We start from the raw sequence: 19349 nt of genomic DNA, 5'->3' as shown, positions 1-19349 counted from the left end.
ATTCCACAGAATCTACTGTCTACTTGAACAACAAAGAGATGACATACAGAGAATGGACCAAGAAGACAAATTAATCAAGCAATCAACAGTTAAACATAATAATTGAGAAGTATACAATATGCCGTTTTTACATTCAGGTATCTATATTGGTTATGGGACCTCTGAACCAGTGTCGTGCACTAAAAATCCAAGAAGAAACAACTAGGATAAATAAGCCACCAACAGCTACTGGTGTGTAGTTGAGAGTATCCTTTGTAATGGGATAAGCAACTGGCAGCGAAAATAAAACTGTAATTGTTGCAACCCAAAGCACAGCAACCCAACCCACCAGGACCCCATATCGACCGAGGTTGTAGGGGCCTGGGACGAAGGACTTTCGAGCTAGAGTCACTCGGAAAAAGATCGGCAGCGCATAAGCAATGTAGAGTCCAATTGTAGCTATAGAAACCATTGCCTGGAATGCTACAAGACTTCCAAGAGACTACACGGAAAGAAGAAAGAAACGTATCTGATTAGGTTGTGCAAAGATTTCTTGATTTAATCTTATGCTAATTGCAAGTGTCAAAAGTAAAACAAGAGGTGCAAAGTTCATCAGAGGCATTATGGCATGTATATACATGATCTGAGTTATTTGTTTGTTAGAAAGGCCTTAACTTTATATTATTCTTGGAAGAAGTCTAGTTTAATATCCGATTGAATCCTGCAAATTTCCTATATTTACTTCCTAAGACTAATCATGAGGTCAGATAATTCACATGATAACAACACAAATAAATGGTGTTTATATGCAACTTTTCAGTTTTAACTTGAATTGCAGAGTTACTCATAAAATGACATAAATTTCACTTGATATGTGCCAGAAGGAAGTATGTGAGTGAATGCAAGAAAATCCTTTTTCCTATATAAACTTGGACTGTAGAGTTAGATTTGAACAGTGGCATAATGCCACAAGTATGTGTCAGAAGGAACTACTAAATTCGCAAACAGTAAAGAAGTGGCATTGTAGTTTGTTTATCAGTGAACAATGTGAGAAACAAACATAAATCATATGTTTTTTGGAGATTAAAAAAAATGTGTGGAAAAACAGGGAGATCAAAGGGACATGGTCATTACCGTCAATGCCATGCAAAATGAAATGAATGCAGAGAGCCAAACTGCATTTATCGGGACTTCTTGCTTGTTCACTTTATGCCACAGTGATGATAATGGCATCGCTCCATCTCTTGAAAATGCGTAAGCCATCCTAATTTCAAGAAAACAATATATTGCCATGAAGGATAAAGATTGCAAGTGAACCATTGAAAAGAAAATCCACTTGAGAGTTATGAAAAGAAACTTACTAGAAACTAAAATACCTATTCAATGATAGGAGAAAGTAACTATTATGCTAGAAATTGAGAGGCACAGAAACAATATGCTTACCTAGAGTTGCTTGTTACTGAACTCATACCACAAAAGAATATTGCAACAGCAACAATTCCCAAGCAAATAATACCACCAACACCATTTCCATATCTATTTTTGAAGGCAAGGTAGAATACTTCAGCGATTGCATATCCTCCAGCATCATTGTTGGTGCTCAGAAGATAGGGAACGTTTGTCACTGCAAATGTGATGCCAAGTAGGTAACCCCAGCCAACAATGATTGATATACCGATGGCACTAATTATTCCCCTAGGTCCATTTTTGTCTGCACTTTTAGTTTCCTCTGTCTGAATGAAGAAAAAACTTCAGAAATTGCTCAACAGTACAGTAGTTTGTAAGAAGCTTACTGTTGGCACATTATGTTTGTTTGAAAGTTTGTAACTAGTATTGAACTTCCATAAGAAAATGAATCATTAGAGTGTAGAACAAGTATCTAAAGAAGGGGATTTCATAGTTAAGTTAGATTGTCGAAGGAGATGATCTTAGAAGACCTAGATGGAAGAAACAAAATGCTCTATTACCTGCTTAGTGACAAATGACAGACTTGGATAAGAATCAATGGCGAGCATGACATTGTGTCAGTAGTATATAGTTGAGAAAGTTCTAGTTGATTGGATATAATATTATGCACGTACAAACTTCTATGTAATTGACATATTATAAAGTATTTAATTGGATAAAAGGAGAAGATAGATATCATACCATATGAGCAGATGCATCATATCCTGTCAACGTATATTGGCTCATTAAGAGTCCCACAACAAATATGTAAAGTTTACTGTGGATTCCGGCACCATTATCAGTGTTGAAATGAGTAAAAACAAATTCAGCACTGGCCCTCTTAGTAGAAACTACAGGTATAGTGATCATAAGGACAAAGACACCTGCGCAGAATCAACCCATCAGGACCCTGATAGGTTATCGGATAGAAAACTTAGAGAGAGAGAGAGAGAGAGAGAGAGCATTACCTAGTATATTCCATGCTGCAGCAAGCTGTCCAAAGAAAGATAACCAAGTAATGGAAAGACTATTGATTATGGCATGAAGAAGCAGAATCCCCCCATGGAAACCAATAACCACATACTTAGAAGCTTTGTATCCTCCTCCATTATTTCCACCCGTGCTAAGTAGGATAATAACTTGAATTAATTGTGCTAATGAGAAATCTACACTTGTAGTGACAGCCCACTGCAAAATAGAGAGATTGTTTAACATCTTAGAAGAATAAGAACAGATAAATCAGCTCCAACGAAGGTATTCTTCAGATTGAAAAGACTTCAAGTTTCAGATAAGAAGTCTTGGGCTTCTCAATTACCTGTCCAACAATGTTAAACCTGCACGGAAAAGAAAGAAAAAACTAAGTAATGGATGGATGAGAGATTAAATATAAGGTTTACACAGTGTCATCATAAAATGATTGGTACTGAAATAAGTAGTTTCTGATTTAAACAAAAAACTGCAGATGGGTTTAATACATCCCATTCAACTCATAAAAGATACAGATGAACACAAGATAAAATGCATTTAGATGACTATACTTTTTAAGTTCCAAGTGATTGTGAACCTCATTATATTACACCCTACAGCCTACAGGTGACTATAAGTGGTATGACCCTCATTCTATTACACCAACCCTTTAAAGTTAGAAAGCAGAAGTAACTTTTCTAGTAGCCATTTAGCCAAGGATATTACTTTCACGGTTTCACCAAGCTTTATTCCAGAAAAGAGAATAAACATCCTCCACAAATAACATTCTCACATTGAAAGTGAAGTTCTCGCTTCTCACATTATGAAACACAGTTTTTTTTCCCAATATAAAATGAAATCCGATGCACAAGCAAGAAAGTATAATAATACCTTACATTTTACAGTAAGAATCTTACTAAAGATTCTCCAGAATACCATAAAGATTTATGATGCGTGCTCTGCTCCACTGATAATGTCTCTCATAATGCATTGCTACCACACCTCCGCAATAGGGAAACGGAGATGAATCAGATCAACATCATTCTATAGCCCTGAATCTCACCTCTGTTATGAAAGTCCTAATATATTCATGTTACCAAACATGCTGGATAAGATAGTCAATGGTCAGGCCAATCCGACTTAAAACAATAAATAACCTGATTCATACCGTTAGAATTTTTAATGTGCAATCTACACCAACTATAATCTTCAAAGAACAACCAAAGAATTCAGTAAACAAGAGACTTGCCAAAAGATCATCCTTTTTTAATCGAAAACAAGCATTCAGCACAGAAACAGGATTTGAATCTAAGAAAGTCACTAGTACCATCCAGTTATCCAGGAAGCAAAGGGCGCCCATTCTTTTCCTGAGAGCCTAGCACTCCAATAGTACAGTCCCCCCGACGTCGGGTACGACGAACAAATCTCGGCCATCGATAGCCCGACCAACATCGTAAAGAACCCAGCGACGAACCACCCGAAGGTCATCGTCACCGGCCCTCCAAAATTGAGCCCGGTGTTATACAACGTGGTTATCCCGGTGAGTACAGAAATGATGGAAAAGGAGAAGGCAAAGTTTGACAACACCCTGTGAGAGGATACCCAACAAGACCCATAAATCCAAAAGACCAAAGAAATGGAGCGAAAATCACAAGGAAATCGATTCAGGTACTGGAGACCCTTAGAAAAGGAGAGATTTTTACGAGAGATCGCGCTTGAGTTCTTGCTTGTAACCAAGCTCTTTGAGCCGAGCATGGCCTGAATCCGAAGCGTCGATGTCAATCCTGCCAGAGCCATTGAATTCGTCTTTCTTCCAAGTCATCTCTACTGGATCTCTATGTGGATGTCCTCCTTGAAACGGAGAGAGAGAGAGAGAGGGAGAGAGAGAGAGAGAGAGAGAGAGGAAACTATCTATTAGTTGCCTCGTGGTATGAATTCTCTTATTGCCAAAGCCAAAAAAGTGTTTAAAAAAACAAATCAAATTGACTTCTTCTCCCTTTTTGTGTTCCTCTAATTCCTCGGGTTAGCCAATCATAAAACTGAAGTATGAACTGAAAAATAATAAGGAATAGGATAAGGAGTCACAAGCTTCACATAGTCACATATCTCAAAATTTATTGGAAAATAACTCGGCCATAGGCCCACAGTAGAGATCTCTCTCTAATATATATATTATATATATATTTGGTGGAATTATTGGCTAATATTACGTGCCTGCCCAAAGAGTACAACTTTCCAATCTTGCCCCCCCCCCCCTCCCTCCCCATAAGTATGTGTCACCTACTCGGCTACCTGATATGGCCAAGGCATCAGGGTCGTCCCTTGTTAAGATGGACGGCCTGTGATCGGTAAGCTTGCCATGTATGCCACCACTAGTATTATGTGCTGGCCACTATGAAACACGTGCCATTAAAACTATCCATGATGATAATGAGTTTGGCTTTTGATAGCAGTAATTAATTATATTTTAATAAGCAGGAATAGCACCTTGTTTTTTTAATGATTATCGCTACAACACAGTGATAGAAATATACTCACTCATCACATTTGTGCTCACAAAGCGTTTGAATTAATTCATAACCTTCTGCCACATATGACACATCTTTTGCAAGTTGTAGCCATAAACAAAATTATATTTTTTAATCAACCTATTAATTAACTCAAAATTCTGTTTTGTTTTTAAAACCATAATAAAAAAAACAAATATCCTGCACTCAAAAAAGTAGAAGGGTAAGCGTTGGTGGGTAATATTGTCATTTAGGTATGACTGGCCCACTGCATGGAATGCACCGAGGAGATGAGCCAAAAAGGTTGCAGCTATAAGTCTCGCAGAGAATGAGAGAGTAGTTTGACTATCTAAAAGATTCTTGATTAAGGAATCTATATACAATTAGAATTGTAGCTTTGAAACAGATTCATCTTAGCATCACTTAAATTTTAAATGCAAAACTATTTTGTGGATGAAAAGAGGGCTAGGGCCTGTTTGTCAAAAAAAACTTTTAAAAAATAAAACTATTTTGTGGCCTCCTTTTGGGTAGTTGTCGTTTTACACCTTCATTTGCAAGTTTTTTTTTCCTCTAAATTTAGCGAAAACACCTTTTGTTTTATTTTGATTATTCTTTATACCTTTACATAGATATTTATCTCGACTTTAGCATTTTACTTTTAATATTTTAAAACTGTAACATTAATTTTTTAACAAAATTTACCATAAATAAATAAAGTTAATTATAAATGTAAAATGAGCTTAATATATTTAAATAAGTTTTTTAATATAAATTAAAAATAAAAGAATAAGATTTTCAAAGTTAAGTGATAGTTTTTTTTTTGTATTATTTTAATTTTTTTTATTCCCAAACCGTTAGTTGATAGTTAGGTTAAAGCTAACTCGATGTATTTTTAAGATATTTAAAGTAAAATATAGAAGTCAAATAATAAATATTCATTGTGATAGGATGCGAATCATAATAAAAGGCAATAATTAGGGTACTTTTAATAAATTTATCTGGTAAAGTAAGTAGCACAAATACATTCTACAGAGCTATGATATCCAAATATAAGACCAAAAGCAATTTGACAACAGATTTGCACATCAGTTGTGACCTATAACTATAAAGAATCTAAATATTTTACCACTTGAGAGATGGTCTGTTGCTTTACGAAATAGACAAAGAGAGTTGAATTTGAACTCTGAAAGATAGTATATGTAGCTTTCATTGATGACTTATGGGTTAAATGACTAATCAAAACCATGTGGTATGACTTAGAAAACTGCAGCCGATAAGCAGACAAATTAAGCAACACTGTTGTTAGTCAGGTAAGAGGATCATCTCCTTTTGTAAGGTAGAGTTCACACATGAAAAGGGCGTCAGACCAGATATATCAAGTATGTTACAGCAGTACTAGTTCTAAAGAAAAGTATAACTTAGTAAATTGTGGAAACTAAACTATTGGTTGTTCTTTATTAGTCTAATAGTTAGATGAACAATAGTATTAGGCATGTAATAATAAATGTAAGCATCGGTCAAGTGTTAAAGCTATGACATACATTATTAGTTTATTATCTAATGATTTATTCTTTTATAGTAGCCCGTTAATTAATATGATATTAAAACTATTTTTTTCTAGAGGTTTTGGGTTCAAATCTCTTTAGTCTGATTCTATTTCTCTAATATCTAGTATTACGGTACGGGAGCCACACCCCATATTTTCTATTATTAATTTATGTGCAGTATTAGAGGCCATACATGAAGAAGAGTGTTAAAGACATGATATACATTATTAGTTCATTATGTAACAGTTTGAAATTTTAGAGCTGTCGATTATCTTACAGACTTACACGAAGAAGATCTGGTAGGGCACTTTTAGAACCTTTAACAGAACTCATTATCATCAGTCCGAGATAGAAGAGCATAAGTGGTTACTAATAGCCAGATGTTAAATGGAAAATAGTTAGCACAAAGCATGGAAATCATCTGCATTATCCTGTTAACAAGAACTTCTACAAAACATGAATTTATCTGCACACTTACTGGACAGGGAAAGAAAAATTATATCCCTTTTCCAATGCAAATTAGTGTGCGTGAGATTCTGGCCTCAATAGTTGTGGTATATATATATATATATATATCCCAAGTTTGAAAACAACACTAAAACTTTGGTTTGCATCTTTGAATCTGTAAAATATTCTTGCATGGTTGGGAATGGTCAAGGAACAGAGACAGGGTTTCATTTAATTGTTTAGTTATAATTTATTCAGCACAATCAGATTAGTATACACATGGATTTTAGAAACCTATATAACAAATAGCTCTACTAAGTACTAAGTGCTAACCACTCTAACAGACAACTAACTAAATTGTATCAATGCAATGTCTAAGCATTAAAAGCTGTGGATATTTGCAGATCAAGCTTCAAAGTAACACTCAAATATGTATAGATGTGAGCATGCATTAAATTGTTGACTCACCAGCCAGTGATCCAAGAAGCAAAAGGTCCCCAGCGTTCACCACAGAGCTTAGCACTCCAGAAGTAGAGGCCACCGGAAGTCGGATAAGCGGAGCAAATCTCGGCCATCGAGAGCCCGACGACGATCGTAAATGCACCAGCAATAGGCCATCCATAGATCATGGTCACTGGTCCTCCAAACTCAAGGCCAGTGCCAAAGAGTGTTGTTATGCCAGTGAGAACTGATATGATGGAGAAAGTTACAGCAAAGTTAGAGATTGCCCTGCATAAGAGAAGAGCACCAATATTTCTCAGCAAATTACTTACATTGGCGATGGATGTAAACTATGATCTCCTTAAATCTTTTTGTTTAAATAAGTAGCTGAGGCTAATTGCATCATAACGGGTCGGAGTCGGGCTGAAAATTTATTATCGGGTCAAATCCAATAAAGCTGGATTCCTACAGGCTCATGAGGTAATTAAAGAAAGCCGGTGAGGAGTCGCCGTCACGGGAATCATGATCTAATCAATCAACGCCCTCTTCTTCCTTTGACGGCCTTGATCTCTGTACGAAAAGGCTTCTGATTCCTTGATATCTCTCGCGACGAAACTTGTTATATCTTATGAAAACTATGTTTCGTAGATTACATTTTTCACGTCACGTTATGAGCCTCATATTTTAGATTTTTTTCTTAGTAAAAAAAATTACGAAAATTTGCAACAACAAAAAATTTGACCCTATTACTTTTTTCTCAAATACCTTCTACCTTTCATCAAAAATAAAATTTATTTAATAGATTCAGTTAATTGAGATCAGTATCTAATAGTTTGAATGGTTTTACTCTAACGATCATTAAATTTTATTTGAATATTTCTTTGTAAGATTTTTATGTATTCATATTTTAAATTTAAATAATCTGCAGTGGATACATGGCAGCTTTCCATTGGCTGCTAAACCAACTATGACCCGACCCGATCACAGGCTGGCAATAGAGCTGATGCAGGAAATTCCAGCTTTTGTGGCTGCAGAGATCTGCCTTCGAAAGGGAATACATCTCAAAATTGAAGAATTCAACGGTATCCCCGATCGAATCTCGAACAAGAGCTAGGGTTAGAAGAGAGCGAGAGAAGGGGGGGGGGGAGAAAGGAAGGCAATACATACGAGAGGCTGCGACTGAGTTCGGGTTTGTATCCGAGTTGCTTCAACTTGGAATCGTCCGCGTCCGAGTCCTCGATCTCATCCTCCAGACGAACATACGAGGCTCCATCTCTCGCTTCTCCCATTCCCATCTCTAAATCTACCAGAGGTTTACAGAAAGAAGAGAAGGTTCTAGGAGAGAAGAGACACTGAGGGTAGTAGAAATGAATGGAAATGTTCTTTTTTGAGGGGGGATCTCGGGGCAGAGGAGAGTTTGTCCTATCGCGTGGGAACCTGATTCCAATTTACCCTTCAAGATGAACATATATACGGATGAGCCACTATAAATCACCGATACATATAAACATTACTAACCGGAGACTCTCGTTCTCATCGGTCGACGTCGTCGTGGCATTTCTCATCTTGCTGCGGAGCTTCACTCCTCCTCCGCTGCTCGTCAATATTCTCGAGAGTGCTTTAATTATTCATTTTTATTTTTATTTTTACATGCTATTTGGTCTAAGAAAAGAAAAAGAAGAGCACCAAGCTGTAACGTGAGTGATCGAAACCAGTGGCTATGCTATGTTTTATTGACGGACTGGTTGAAGAGATGATGATCTTGCACATTAGTGGAAACTAAATTACAAGTATTTTGTAACTGACATTTAGGTAGCAGCATCTATTAACGCATGAACCTTCTCCCTCAACTCCGGATTAGCTACTAAAGCGTTGTACAAAACCATCACCATCCTCCCCTCGGAATCCCCGAATCTCCCGCTCGTTTTCTGGACCCTCCCCACTTCCCACAGCCCATGTGGCGCGAGAGAGACTTGATAGGACGAAACCATCCTCCCACCCTTCCCTCCGGCCACAGCCAGCATGGCGTTCACGTAGACGTCCCTCAACCAACGAAGCGGCGATATTAACGCCTTTAAACGTAGCCGAAGGATGGGACGCACCAAAACCCTCTTCTTAGTAGCGTAGCCGTTGCCGACTTCTCCTTTGCCTCTCTTGATTTTAGCCGATCTCGTTGCCGGCTTTCTCCTTCTCGGATTAGGAGTTGCCTCCTCGAGCCTTCCATACGTCCTTCGACGCCATGCTGATGCGATACCTCCATACAAGACCTTCATTTTTCTGTACACCTGAGGATATAATGTGGGTGGGCAGTAAGTACTATATATATATATAAGAAGTTGGACGGCGGTTTTGACCGTCTACTTATCCTACCTTTGTTCTCTTCTCTACGTTGATAGGTGGACCGGATCAATGCTACGCCGCTTTCCTATGTTAAGGTCAAGCCTTAGATTAGAATCGTCAACTACGTGGCATGTAATCTACCCGATTTAAGACTGTTGTCTTGAATAGAGTCGATAGTCAAGGGGAAACCAGATACAAAGTCATATTTTATCTGTGTAATTTAATCTCAAGTCCTTAGCAGTATAATTAATTAATCTCATCTAAATCCCATTCATATCTTTTATATATCTTGGTCGCCTTAGACTAATAATTGTGACATGCCTTTAACCTTTTTCTACTTATATTCTAACCCTCGGCCGAACCGGGACCTCATTTCATATGTGAATGAATCCTCCACGGAACTCATCAAACTAATCAAACTATTGGATGCTCCATTATTCTGGATAAATAAAATTTACACTTAAAAACTTGCAACTGGATTGAGCCATTCATACATCACTTTAAGATGGCCCATAAGAAATAAATCGGAAAAAACAAAAATATATTTATCTTTATCTTTACTAATCCACTCCATTAAACTACCAGCTCTCCTGAAGCCACGAGAGACTTATACACCTCTATGATTAACCTACTTTCGAAGTCCCCCTGTTCGGACCGGACCGGCCTGGCCATGGGAATCCGCTTGGCCCAGTGTGACTCCGGCCCAGCACCTAGACCGCTCCCCCGCCGAGCCAAGCCCAGCATGGCGTCCACGTAGGCTTCTCGGATCCGGGTAAGGAGCTTGAGGGGGGATAGGATCTTAATCCGGATCCGAAACATGGACCGTAGCTTCCACCCTCGCCGGCTACCCTTGCTCCTCCTCCGGCCGTCCCCGAGTCGGGTCACTGCCCCGGTCTTCTTACGCGGGACTTCTAATCGTTGGTACTTCCTCCTCCTCCATATAGCCTTTATGCCATTGGTGAAGCGGTAAGGGAACGCTTCCATCTCTTCTCTTCTCTTCTCTTCTCCTCTCTTGTAAATTCGAGGAATTAAGAAATAAAAATATAGTATATATAGAGAGAGAAAGAGATATAGATATCGTTTTTAACATGGCTTTTGGAGATGCTAATTTTGAAGTCAAGGAAGACGGTTTGACTTGTTACGTTAGCATAGTTTCGTGTGGTTGGTATTGTTATGTATTTATAGATACACATTATCGCAATCAATCTCGCCACGTAATCTTCTAGAAAAGTTGAAATATGTGGGTATTTATGGAGTCGCAAGACGTCAGCGAGTCATACTTTGTGTTTATATTTGAAGAGAATAGCACTATTATTATATATATATATATTAGTAGTAGGTTTTCTCGGACTCTAGCAGTTGTTGTGCCGTGACTGGGTGTTGGGGGAATATCAATTGGGCTCTTATCATTTTTTTGAGCAAATGTAATAACACCGTAGTTTATAATGATGTCAGTTTAGTCATCCAGATTGTATGTATAAAGAATGGACTAATTCGACTATAAAATTAGAATATATTTGAGACATTGACTAAATATTTAGTCTACAGACTTTTCATAAAGTGAAAATAGTTATTTAGTTTGAACCGTTGTTAGCATATGTGGGCATTTAATCACGCTTCCCAATGTTTCTTTTTTCTTTTCAACTATAATTCTTGGCAAGACATAGATTAATGGAAGTTGCAGTCTAATCTTTTCAAACAAAAAAGCAAAGTTGAACAGCAAGAAGAAGAATAGAGCAGCAACCCAGTAGACTTATTTAATTCTAATGCAATAGTAACACTATAATACACTTTAGCAGTCCACCTCCTGTCAACTCTATCTTTACATTTGAAATTTTTATCCACCAGATAAGCACGGATCTACCTCGCGATATAGTTTTCAAACAGAAATATCTTTTGGTAATTCTATGTCATATATATAGATATGAGTCAATCCTCTCTCTAACCTTTACCGCAAAAGTCTCACATGAACCTCGGCATGAAGAATAAAATCCAGACACAGTTTGTTGTTATATTTCTAAGATCATATTCAGCAACTAGTTAGGTATTTGTCCAATCTGCCATTGAAAAACCATACGTTGCTTATATTTAAAGATCATTAACAGGTGTGCCATAAATTGATAATTGACTTTCATATATTGACAATTAGACAGCTCAACAAACATAAGCTAACTGATCTCTACTCGTACGACATAACAACGGCAGCATACGATTTGATCCATGAGATATTGGTACGAGTTAGATGCAAAATTTTCCAACTTCCTCATTTATTAAGCATGCAGACCTTTCAATATTAGCTCCATCAAGGTGTCGAGTCTTGCGACAGATATACTAATCACCATAAATGAATGAAAGCCATTAAAAAAAAAAAATTTGTGGTAATTAAGGAAAACACGAGGGCTATTTTGCAAACAAAAGAAACCAAGCGTGGCGTGGTTAGCTGAATCCTTATCTCGCCGTATGGCTGGGTTAGCATCCGATGCTCCCACGTCAGCGGAAGTCGGTGGGATGCGGGGCCCAGAACAGAGCGGCTTTGCGTGGACCACCAGCAGGAGGCCACGTGGCGGAGGCAAAGGGAATATGACCGAATCACGTATGGGCGGGGTCGATGATGGTGACGCCGCGGAGACGTAACTGTCCTCGCTTTGGCGCATGTGATGAGTTAACTGCCAAGCCAAGGCAGTGAGGGTATCGGATGCCTTGTTGTAACGGTCGTTACTTGACGGCGAAGGGAGCTCTACACTCACCCCAGTGAGATTGACCGCTAGATATTACGGTTATCTATATCTAAATCTTCTATCGCATAAGGCTCCCATTGTTTGTTTGTTTGTTTGTTCTTTTTTTTTTACTATTTGGCCCTTTTAAACTTTTTAAGAGATAAATTAAGAATTATTTTAGACAACAACCCAACAAAAATATTCACACAACCGTACAACTGTCGATTATTCCTTCGGCCGACCTATCACGTTCTACTCCTCACCCAACTCAACTCAATCATGAGTCCTCCAAGCAACTATATCTATCCATCTGGACCACTGGCCGTTGGATCATAATCGAACTCCTCGGCACCGTCTGTTACGAATCGAACGGTGCGGGGCACTCGTAACGAAAGATCTCGCTTGCGCTCGACGGAGAGTTAACGTCGTCGATCTGGCTGTTAGCTCGACCGTTAATTTCGTATAAAGCCCGCCCCTGCTTACGTCTCGTTCTCACCTGTTTCCAAATTTTCTCATTCCATTCGACGAGTTCGAAAGGGAGAGAGCGAGGTAGAGAGGATGGAGTCGTCGAGGTGCGAGATGGACGGCGGAGATGCGGCGGCGGTGGAGGGGATCTTGGATCGGATCCGGTTGGAAGGAGGGGATGGAAATGGAAGGATCGAGGCGGCGAGGGAGATTCGACGGTTGACGAAGACGTCGTCCAAGCACCGGAGGTTGCTCTCAGACGCGATCCCGCCGTTGGTTTCGATGCTTCGGTCGGGAAGTGGCGAGCATGCCGAGGTCGCCATTCTTGCCCTCCTCAATCTCGCCGTCAAGGACGAAAGGTGCGAACTTTGAAATTTTTTATTCTTGGTTCGATCTGTTTGATTAGAGGAAATGGATATTTAGATTTCAATTGAGGAACTGAGTTTGCTTTAATTGTGACAAAAGAAGGATCTTTTCTTTTTTTAATCTTATGCCTATTCCTGAGTTCCTTTTATCCTTTTGGTGGATTTACTTTTGCTTTTCCTCTTGGGCACTGAATTCTTCTCCTTCCTACTTGAAATTGTTAGTAATCTATCGGTTTTTATGTGGGACTAGGTAGTTCATCCTCTGCTTTTACTTATAGTTGTACTTGCGATTTGGAAGCCTAACAGCCTATAGATTTACAACTTGAGAATATAAAAATGTCGATTTTCTTCTCCAAAGATTTACAAAGTATAATAACTGATGATTTATTAGTTGATAGTTTGGTAAGAAGGCGAGTTTACTGTTCAACATGGATACTTTTGTCATTATCAAACATACAAATAGGAGGAGTAATGGATGAGGACTATCTTGGCATCTAGTATCTTCTTTTAAAAAGATGATCAAGTTATGTAATCTTTTAGAAGGGCGGTTTAATTTGTGTCCAGTTTCAAAAGTAGACCTAATTTTGTGAGATTTAGATAGGTTCGTATGTCTTCTTGCTGACTTTTTTTAAGCGTTTTACTTTTATATTTTGTGTATATGGATATTGGATTGTTGGCCAAAAGGATGTCACTATTACTTATGAATTCAGATGGAATCTCTCCTACCAACCTAAGCAGTATGAATTACGATTGGGTTTGTTGCTTTAATGCCTTAGTCTGTATCTAAAAACAAATACTAGACCATTAACATACTGATCTTACTTTGAAATCATAATATCAGGAACAAGATCAAGATCGTGGAAGCTGGAGCACTCGGATCTCTTATCGGTTTCTTGCAGTCTACGAATCCAAATCTTCGGGAGCACGCCGCGGCCGCTCTTCTTACTTTAACTGCTTGTTCCAGCAACAAACCGACCATAAGCGCCGCAGGCGCCATTCCTCCCCTGATCAAGATTTTGAGGGATGGAAGCTCGCAAGCAAAGATGGACGCAGTGGTGGCTCTGTACAATCTCTCGACACTACCAGATAACATCACAATGATGCTACAAGCCAAATCAATTCCTCCATTGATCAGCTTGCTCAAGAGCTGCAAGAAGTCCTCACGACCCGGTGAGAGAATTGTCGCCCTTTTGGAATCAATGCTCAATTTTGATGAAGGGAGGAATGGTTTGGTAGCTGAGGAAGGGGGAGTTCTCACATTAGTAGAGGTGCTGGAGGAGGGCTCTCTCCAAAGTAAAGAACACGCAGTAGGAGCCCTTCTATCCTTGTGTGAGAGTAATAGATGCAAATATAGGGAGATCATTCTCAGAGAAGGTGTAATGCCAGGACTTCTCGAGCTGACGGTTCTCGGGACGCCTAAGTCGCAATCGAAAGCGCGTGCTCTCTTGCAGTTATTGAGGAATTCCCCATACAAGCGATCCGAATTCGAGGCGGCTGACACACTGGAGAACATCGTCAGTAACATCGTATCCAAGATCGATCACGAAGATCGCACCGGGAAGGCGAAGAAGATGCTGGCTGAGATGGTGCAGGTCAGTATGGAGCAGAGCCTTAGGCATTTGCAGAAGAGAGCTTCTTTAGTTTGCACTCCAAGTGAGAAGCCTTCCAAGTGGTAGCTAGCTCTCAATCCACTCGGTGTTCTTTTTTCTGATTCTTATCTCCTGTGGTTTCGATAAAAGGAAAACTAAAAGTTGGTGTGTAGATAGAATTAAGTAGGATGCCAGTCCAGGCCATTGTGGTTACAGGTGACTGGTGAAGTGTTTATAGTTCAGAATTGTGTACGTTTCAGAACTTTCTATCTCTTCTCTATATGTAACGAAGTGGAGCATTTTACCATAATACATTAGCCTGCAATGCAGTTAAATAAACAATAGATCTTCTTCTGATACATGATTCATCTTCTCTTTATTGGTTTATATATATATATATATATATATATATCCATTGTGTCATTCCATTGATTCTATCAGGGGCCATTTCTCTCCGGGCTTTCAGGTCTTTTTTGGCAGTATCTCTTCTATATGTATTCTCATTTCTCTATCAAAATCATTGGACTAGACGCCAGAGAATTCCTCCATTTGCCTGAAACAAAGAGAGATAGATGCACTAGTCACAAAAATAAGACATACCAAATGACCTACTTGGCTATATATCAGGTCTTCCTAGATGAGTAACGAGTGACAATTGACAAGCTTTGATGCCAGATTGAGCACTCGTTGGGTTATTTCTGGTCGTCTATGCTTAGAAAACATGAATGTTATGGTTTTATTCTTGAAGGCATTTCGACAAATACTCGGTCTGCTTTCCTTTGTGTCTACCTCAGCACATAAGAAAGGAGCAACTGTGGCAATAAGCGCTGGGGACTGTTAACTTTAGCCAACTTGGTCATGCATCGAAAGGCGACAAGATCACAAGGATTGAGCACTACAACAAAATAATCGTCTTTGTCGTTTTGTACATTAATTTTACTATTTTAACCTCATTAATTTTCCCAATAAAAAAGTCCTGCAAAAACTCCCCAAAAGAGCCCATTCCTAGTGATATTCTTTGTTCCAAAAAAATAAAAATAAAGATGAAGTAGAATTAGTCTAATGCCTTGGGTCCTATACCTGATGAGGGATCAAATAAATAAGGATGATTAGCTAAAAGTCTAAAATACCATCACAGCTTCATCTTTCTCTTACTTTTGAAGGCATTTTGTTAAATTTTAAGAAAAGTTAGTTCATTTATCTTTTATCTAGTATTATCATTGCAGTGTTTGTCATTCCCTCTCAACTAAACATAAGACAAAATAAGACTACTCTTTATCCACTATTTTTTATTCAAATAAGATAGTACGTTAATGGCGACTTTTTTTTAAACATATTATTTTTTTTTTGTCTCTTTTCTTTTCTAGTTTTTTAAGAGTAAATTGGTTTTCGAAGGACTTAAAAAATTAATTACGTGATATTTATTTAACAAGAAATCTAATAAATAAGTAAACAAAAGAATATTTCAGAAATTTTAATAGTTAAAAAGTTAATATATTATAAACATAAATAAGAGGATTCATGTAAAAAATTAATAATAGTTCTATATAATTCTCCGTAGTAGATAATACAAAGAAGGTGGCAAATATTAGTTCTATAGTTCCAATAAAGCAGCTCCATGGCTCTAATACTCATTATTATCACCGGAGGTGACCGGAAACGGCCGCAGCATAAGAAACGTAACGGGGTTACCCCGCCCCTAGTTGGCACGTGTGCGAAAAAAGCGAAAAAAGCAACACGATTCTAACATAAAGGTCCTTCTCAGCCCCCCTATCTCGAGCTCTCTCCTCTGCGCACCTCTCTGGCCCACTTCACTACTACTACTACTACTGCTGCTGCTGCTGCTGCTACTACTACCATGGTATCGTCTACGATTGGAAACGCCTCTTCTCCCAATTGGGTTTCTCGCCACGGGTGCAGAATGCAGCAACGGATGCCAATGGAGGGCTGCAATCGCGTGGAGGTGGCCAACAAGTTCTCCAACTCCAGGAGTCTCAATGGTGAAGCGCCCAAAGGAGTAGTAGAAGCTGTAGAAATGGAGATGGAATCCGGCCACGACAACTCGAGAGTGTGTTTGGATTGCAGAACTTCGACCACCCCTTTGTGGAGAAGTGGCCCAAATGGCCCCAAGGTATTCCTCTGCTCTCGAGCAATATTCCATTAATTTCCTTATTGTTTCAATTAGAAAACCCATGCCAAATCTACTGATATTGTTAATTGGTTTCTTATCCTTTCTTTCATTTGGTTCGGGAGACTCTGTGCAACGCATGCGGGATCAAATACAGGAAGAGGAAGAGAAGAGCAGGACCCAATGGAGAAGTTGGTGATGAGATCACTCCCATTCCTCCTAAGAAGAGAAGAAGCATGACGACTTGTTGTTATTCTAAGGCGTTAACAGAGGAGTTGAAGCGGAGACAAAGAGAGAAGCAGAAGAGAATGCTACTGCTGGTAATGGAGAAGAAGAAGAAGCAGCAGCAGCAGGGGAGGAAGGCTGCAATGGAGGCTAAGTGTAAAGCTGGGAAAGAGGTAGCAAATGCGGCTCTTGTCTTGATGTCTCTCTCCTCTGGCTTCTTTGTCCATGCGTAGCTCGTACAAGGAGATCCCCTTATGCCAGTACTGGTACCACGACACCCACCACTCTTCCCATTTTGTCTTTATTGTATAGAGAGAGAAAGGGAGATTGTGGTGAGCCAAAAAAGAAACAATATCAAGAACAAAGCGAGTTACTTTGAAATTTTTACAACTCGTGGTCATCTTTACAGAAGAACGCCTACTCTTTTCACTATTTGGAATTTTCCCCTCAAATAGAAGTCTATAGTTTTGTACTACTCAGCAAACGCTGCTCCCGAACGTCTCCACGCCGGACACGTGCACGCGGCATTTTCGACTGGCCGTTGGATCTATCTCGTTGCGAAACCTCTTCGGGTTTCTGGGAGCTCCTCCGCCGTTGAAACAGTAAGCGGACGGTTGGGATGGCGCGAAGCTCCCGGCTATTTCGCCGAGCATTCGTCGCAGATCATCTAGACTGTTCTCTCTCTCCTGCGACCAAACTAGTCATGTAAGCAGATCTTTTACAATTACATTTTAGAATTATTATGCTAAGAAAATCTCTCGCCCACTAAAGAGTGTCAAGATAAAACATATATTAACTAATTTTCTTCTCGAAAATAAAACTTAAAAAAAAATTATAGGGCAATTTTAAGATAAAGTCACTAGTCAGAAAAAATATATACATATAAAAAGAGCTCTAAGTATAATTATGTCTTAAAAAATTAGATACCAAATATAAATAGTCAATTAATTCACGAGGTGCATGGGCTTATAAGACAATTGGAAGACAATTAAACAAACCTTACAATTAATGAACAATATTAGTGATCAGAGAAAAATACCTCTCTTCTGACCTCAGCCATGAGGGACAGCATTTCCTGAACGAAGTCATGAAAACCCTGAAGAGGAGGAGCAAAACAAATTAAAATTAAAATTAATACAACTTTTAATCCATTTTTGTGGAAAAGAAGTAAATTATAGATTATTAAAATCAAATTTTCGTACCTCAACCTCATCTTCGTCGTCCTGCCCTGGATCATACAATCCCGCGTCGTACAATTCCCTCCTCTTCTCATCCGACAACACTGCCACCCGCAACCCAAACAAGAACATCAATATTTTCCCTCGCTTTTACCCATTTTATGGGGGAAAAAAAGAAATATAAAATCGAATCACTAACTGCTAAAAAGATAATTACCTTGGTAAGCCTCTTGTATCTGCTGGAATTTACGCTTGGCTTCTTCCAGGAGCCCCGGCTCTCTTCCTCTCCTATCCGGATGCCATTTCTGTAATCCACCAATTAATTATTAATTAACTAATCTTATCTTGCTAATTAGAAACAAAGGATGAGAGCACACACCATTGCCAGCTTCCGGTACGCCGTGCGGATTTCCCCTGGGGAGGCCTCGGGATTAACACCTAGCACGGTGTAGTAGGATCTGGACCGTTGGTAGTACTGCTCCATCGCCGCTGCGATCTGACATTGTAACACGATCTGGGTACATTTACAGATATATATATTATCGGGAGGGGGAAAGGGAAAAAATAGATGGAGGGGTGGATAAGATGAAAAGAAGACCGAGGAAGATCGAGTCGAGAAAGTTCGGGAAGAAGCTTGCCGCTACGATATTATAAGTTGATGTGCAACGTGGCAGAAGATATTTTGGGAATCTAGAACCTCAATCGCGATAGTTCTTCGCGACTTCGCGTCGTTTTCGACGTGTGCGATGTGGATTTTATCTTCTGCTCATCGAAGACGATATTGAATTGAATACTATGAGTATGATATTTCGATTTCGGGTCGGATGCAAAATTCACTTCTCAGTAGTCAGTAGTACTAGTAGTAGGTGATGACAGCTTATCGGATTCGGGTCCAAAGTAAAGCTCCCGATCGGTCATGACTAGATAGATTCCTTATCTCCTCGACTCCCCGTCGAAAGCGTCTGCCTATCTATCCTCTCTTTCCGAAGATACTAAAAGACGAAGCTCC

The 19349-nt window shown here is 39.1% G+C and overlaps 3 protein-coding genes across 4 annotated transcripts; 1 reads left to right on the top strand and 2 right to left on the bottom strand.

Annotated features, from left to right (window-relative positions):
- Positions 1-70: 70 nt before the first annotated feature.
- On the bottom strand, positions 71-8721 carry LOC140797537 (amino-acid permease BAT1 homolog). Of its 2 annotated transcripts, none has more exons than XM_073151080.1 (8): positions 8501-8721; positions 7361-7621; positions 2741-2759; positions 2394-2613; positions 2128-2309; positions 1423-1712; positions 1114-1243; positions 71-481 (listed from the first exon to the last, which is right to left on the bottom strand). In XM_073151080.1, exons 1-8 carry the CDS (start codon positions 8626-8628, stop codon positions 134-136), a joined length of 1578 nt encoding a protein of 525 aa, XP_073007181.1. In that variant the 5' UTR covers positions 8629-8721; the 3' UTR covers positions 71-133. The 2 variants fall into 2 exon arrangements, with proteins under 2 accessions (XP_073007181.1, XP_073007182.1); XM_073151081.1 differs by lacking the exons at positions 7361-7621; positions 8501-8721 and adding exons at positions 3719-3979; positions 4095-4561.
- Positions 8722-12887: 4166 nt separating this feature from the next.
- Positions 12888-15168, top strand: LOC140797272 (U-box domain-containing protein 9-like). Its single transcript, XM_073150597.1, has 2 exons — positions 12888-13214; positions 14062-15168. The coding sequence occupies exons 1-2, from the start codon at positions 12949-12951 to the stop codon at positions 14894-14896; spliced, it is 1101 nt and encodes a 366-aa protein (XP_073006698.1). The 5' UTR covers positions 12888-12948; the 3' UTR covers positions 14897-15168.
- Positions 15169-17516: 2348 nt separating this feature from the next.
- On the bottom strand, positions 17517-19294 carry LOC140797261 (uncharacterized). The gene is made up of 5 exons (XM_073150564.1): positions 18720-19294; positions 18558-18645; positions 18365-18444; positions 18202-18258; positions 17517-17848 (listed from the first exon to the last, which is right to left on the bottom strand). The coding sequence occupies exons 1-5, from the start codon at positions 18822-18824 to the stop codon at positions 17639-17641; spliced, it is 540 nt and encodes a 179-aa protein (XP_073006665.1). The 5' UTR covers positions 18825-19294; the 3' UTR covers positions 17517-17638.
- Positions 19295-19349: the final 55 nt, after the last annotated feature.

This window comes from Typha latifolia, chromosome 11, assembly GCF_019914945.1.
Source record: "Typha latifolia isolate L0001 chromosome 11, TyphaL0001v2, whole genome shotgun sequence".
Lineage (NCBI taxonomy): Eukaryota > Viridiplantae > Streptophyta > Magnoliopsida > Poales > Typhaceae > Typha > Typha latifolia.
Note: the sequence above shows the minus strand (reverse complement) of the source record. Positions and strands in the feature narration are given on the sequence as shown.

Excerpts from the sequence above, each read along its gene's own strand:
- LOC140797261 (XM_073150564.1), bottom strand. The coding sequence starts at position 18,824 with ATGGAGCAGTACTACCAACGGTCCAGATCCTACTACACCGTGCTAGGT. Across the intron at positions 18,646-18,719 it reads CGTACCGGAAGCTGGCAATG|AAATGGCATCCGGATAGGAG; the intron begins GTGTGTGCTCTC and ends GGTGGATTACAG. Across the intron at positions 17,849-18,201 it reads TGGCTGAGGTCAGAAGAGAG|GAGAGAGAGAACAGTCTAGA; the intron begins GTATTTTTCTCT and ends GTTTGGTCGCAG.
- LOC140797537 (XM_073151080.1), bottom strand. The coding sequence starts at position 8,628 with ATGGGAATGGGAGAAGCGAGAGATGGAGCCTCGTATGTTCGTCTGGAG. Across the intron at positions 7,622-8,500 it reads GAACTCAGTCGCAGCCTCTC|GGCAATCTCTAACTTTGCTG; the intron begins GTATGTATTGCC and ends TCTCTTATGCAG. Across the intron at positions 1,244-1,422 it reads TCAGTAACAAGCAACTCTAG|GATGGCTTACGCATTTTCAA; the intron begins GTAAGCATATTG and ends TCTTGAAATTAG.
- LOC140797272 (XM_073150597.1), top strand. The coding sequence starts at position 12,949 with ATGGAGTCGTCGAGGTGCGAGATGGACGGCGGAGATGCGGCGGCGGTG. Across the intron at positions 13,215-14,061 it reads CTCGCCGTCAAGGACGAAAG|GAACAAGATCAAGATCGTGG; the intron begins GTGCGAACTTTG and ends TCATAATATCAG.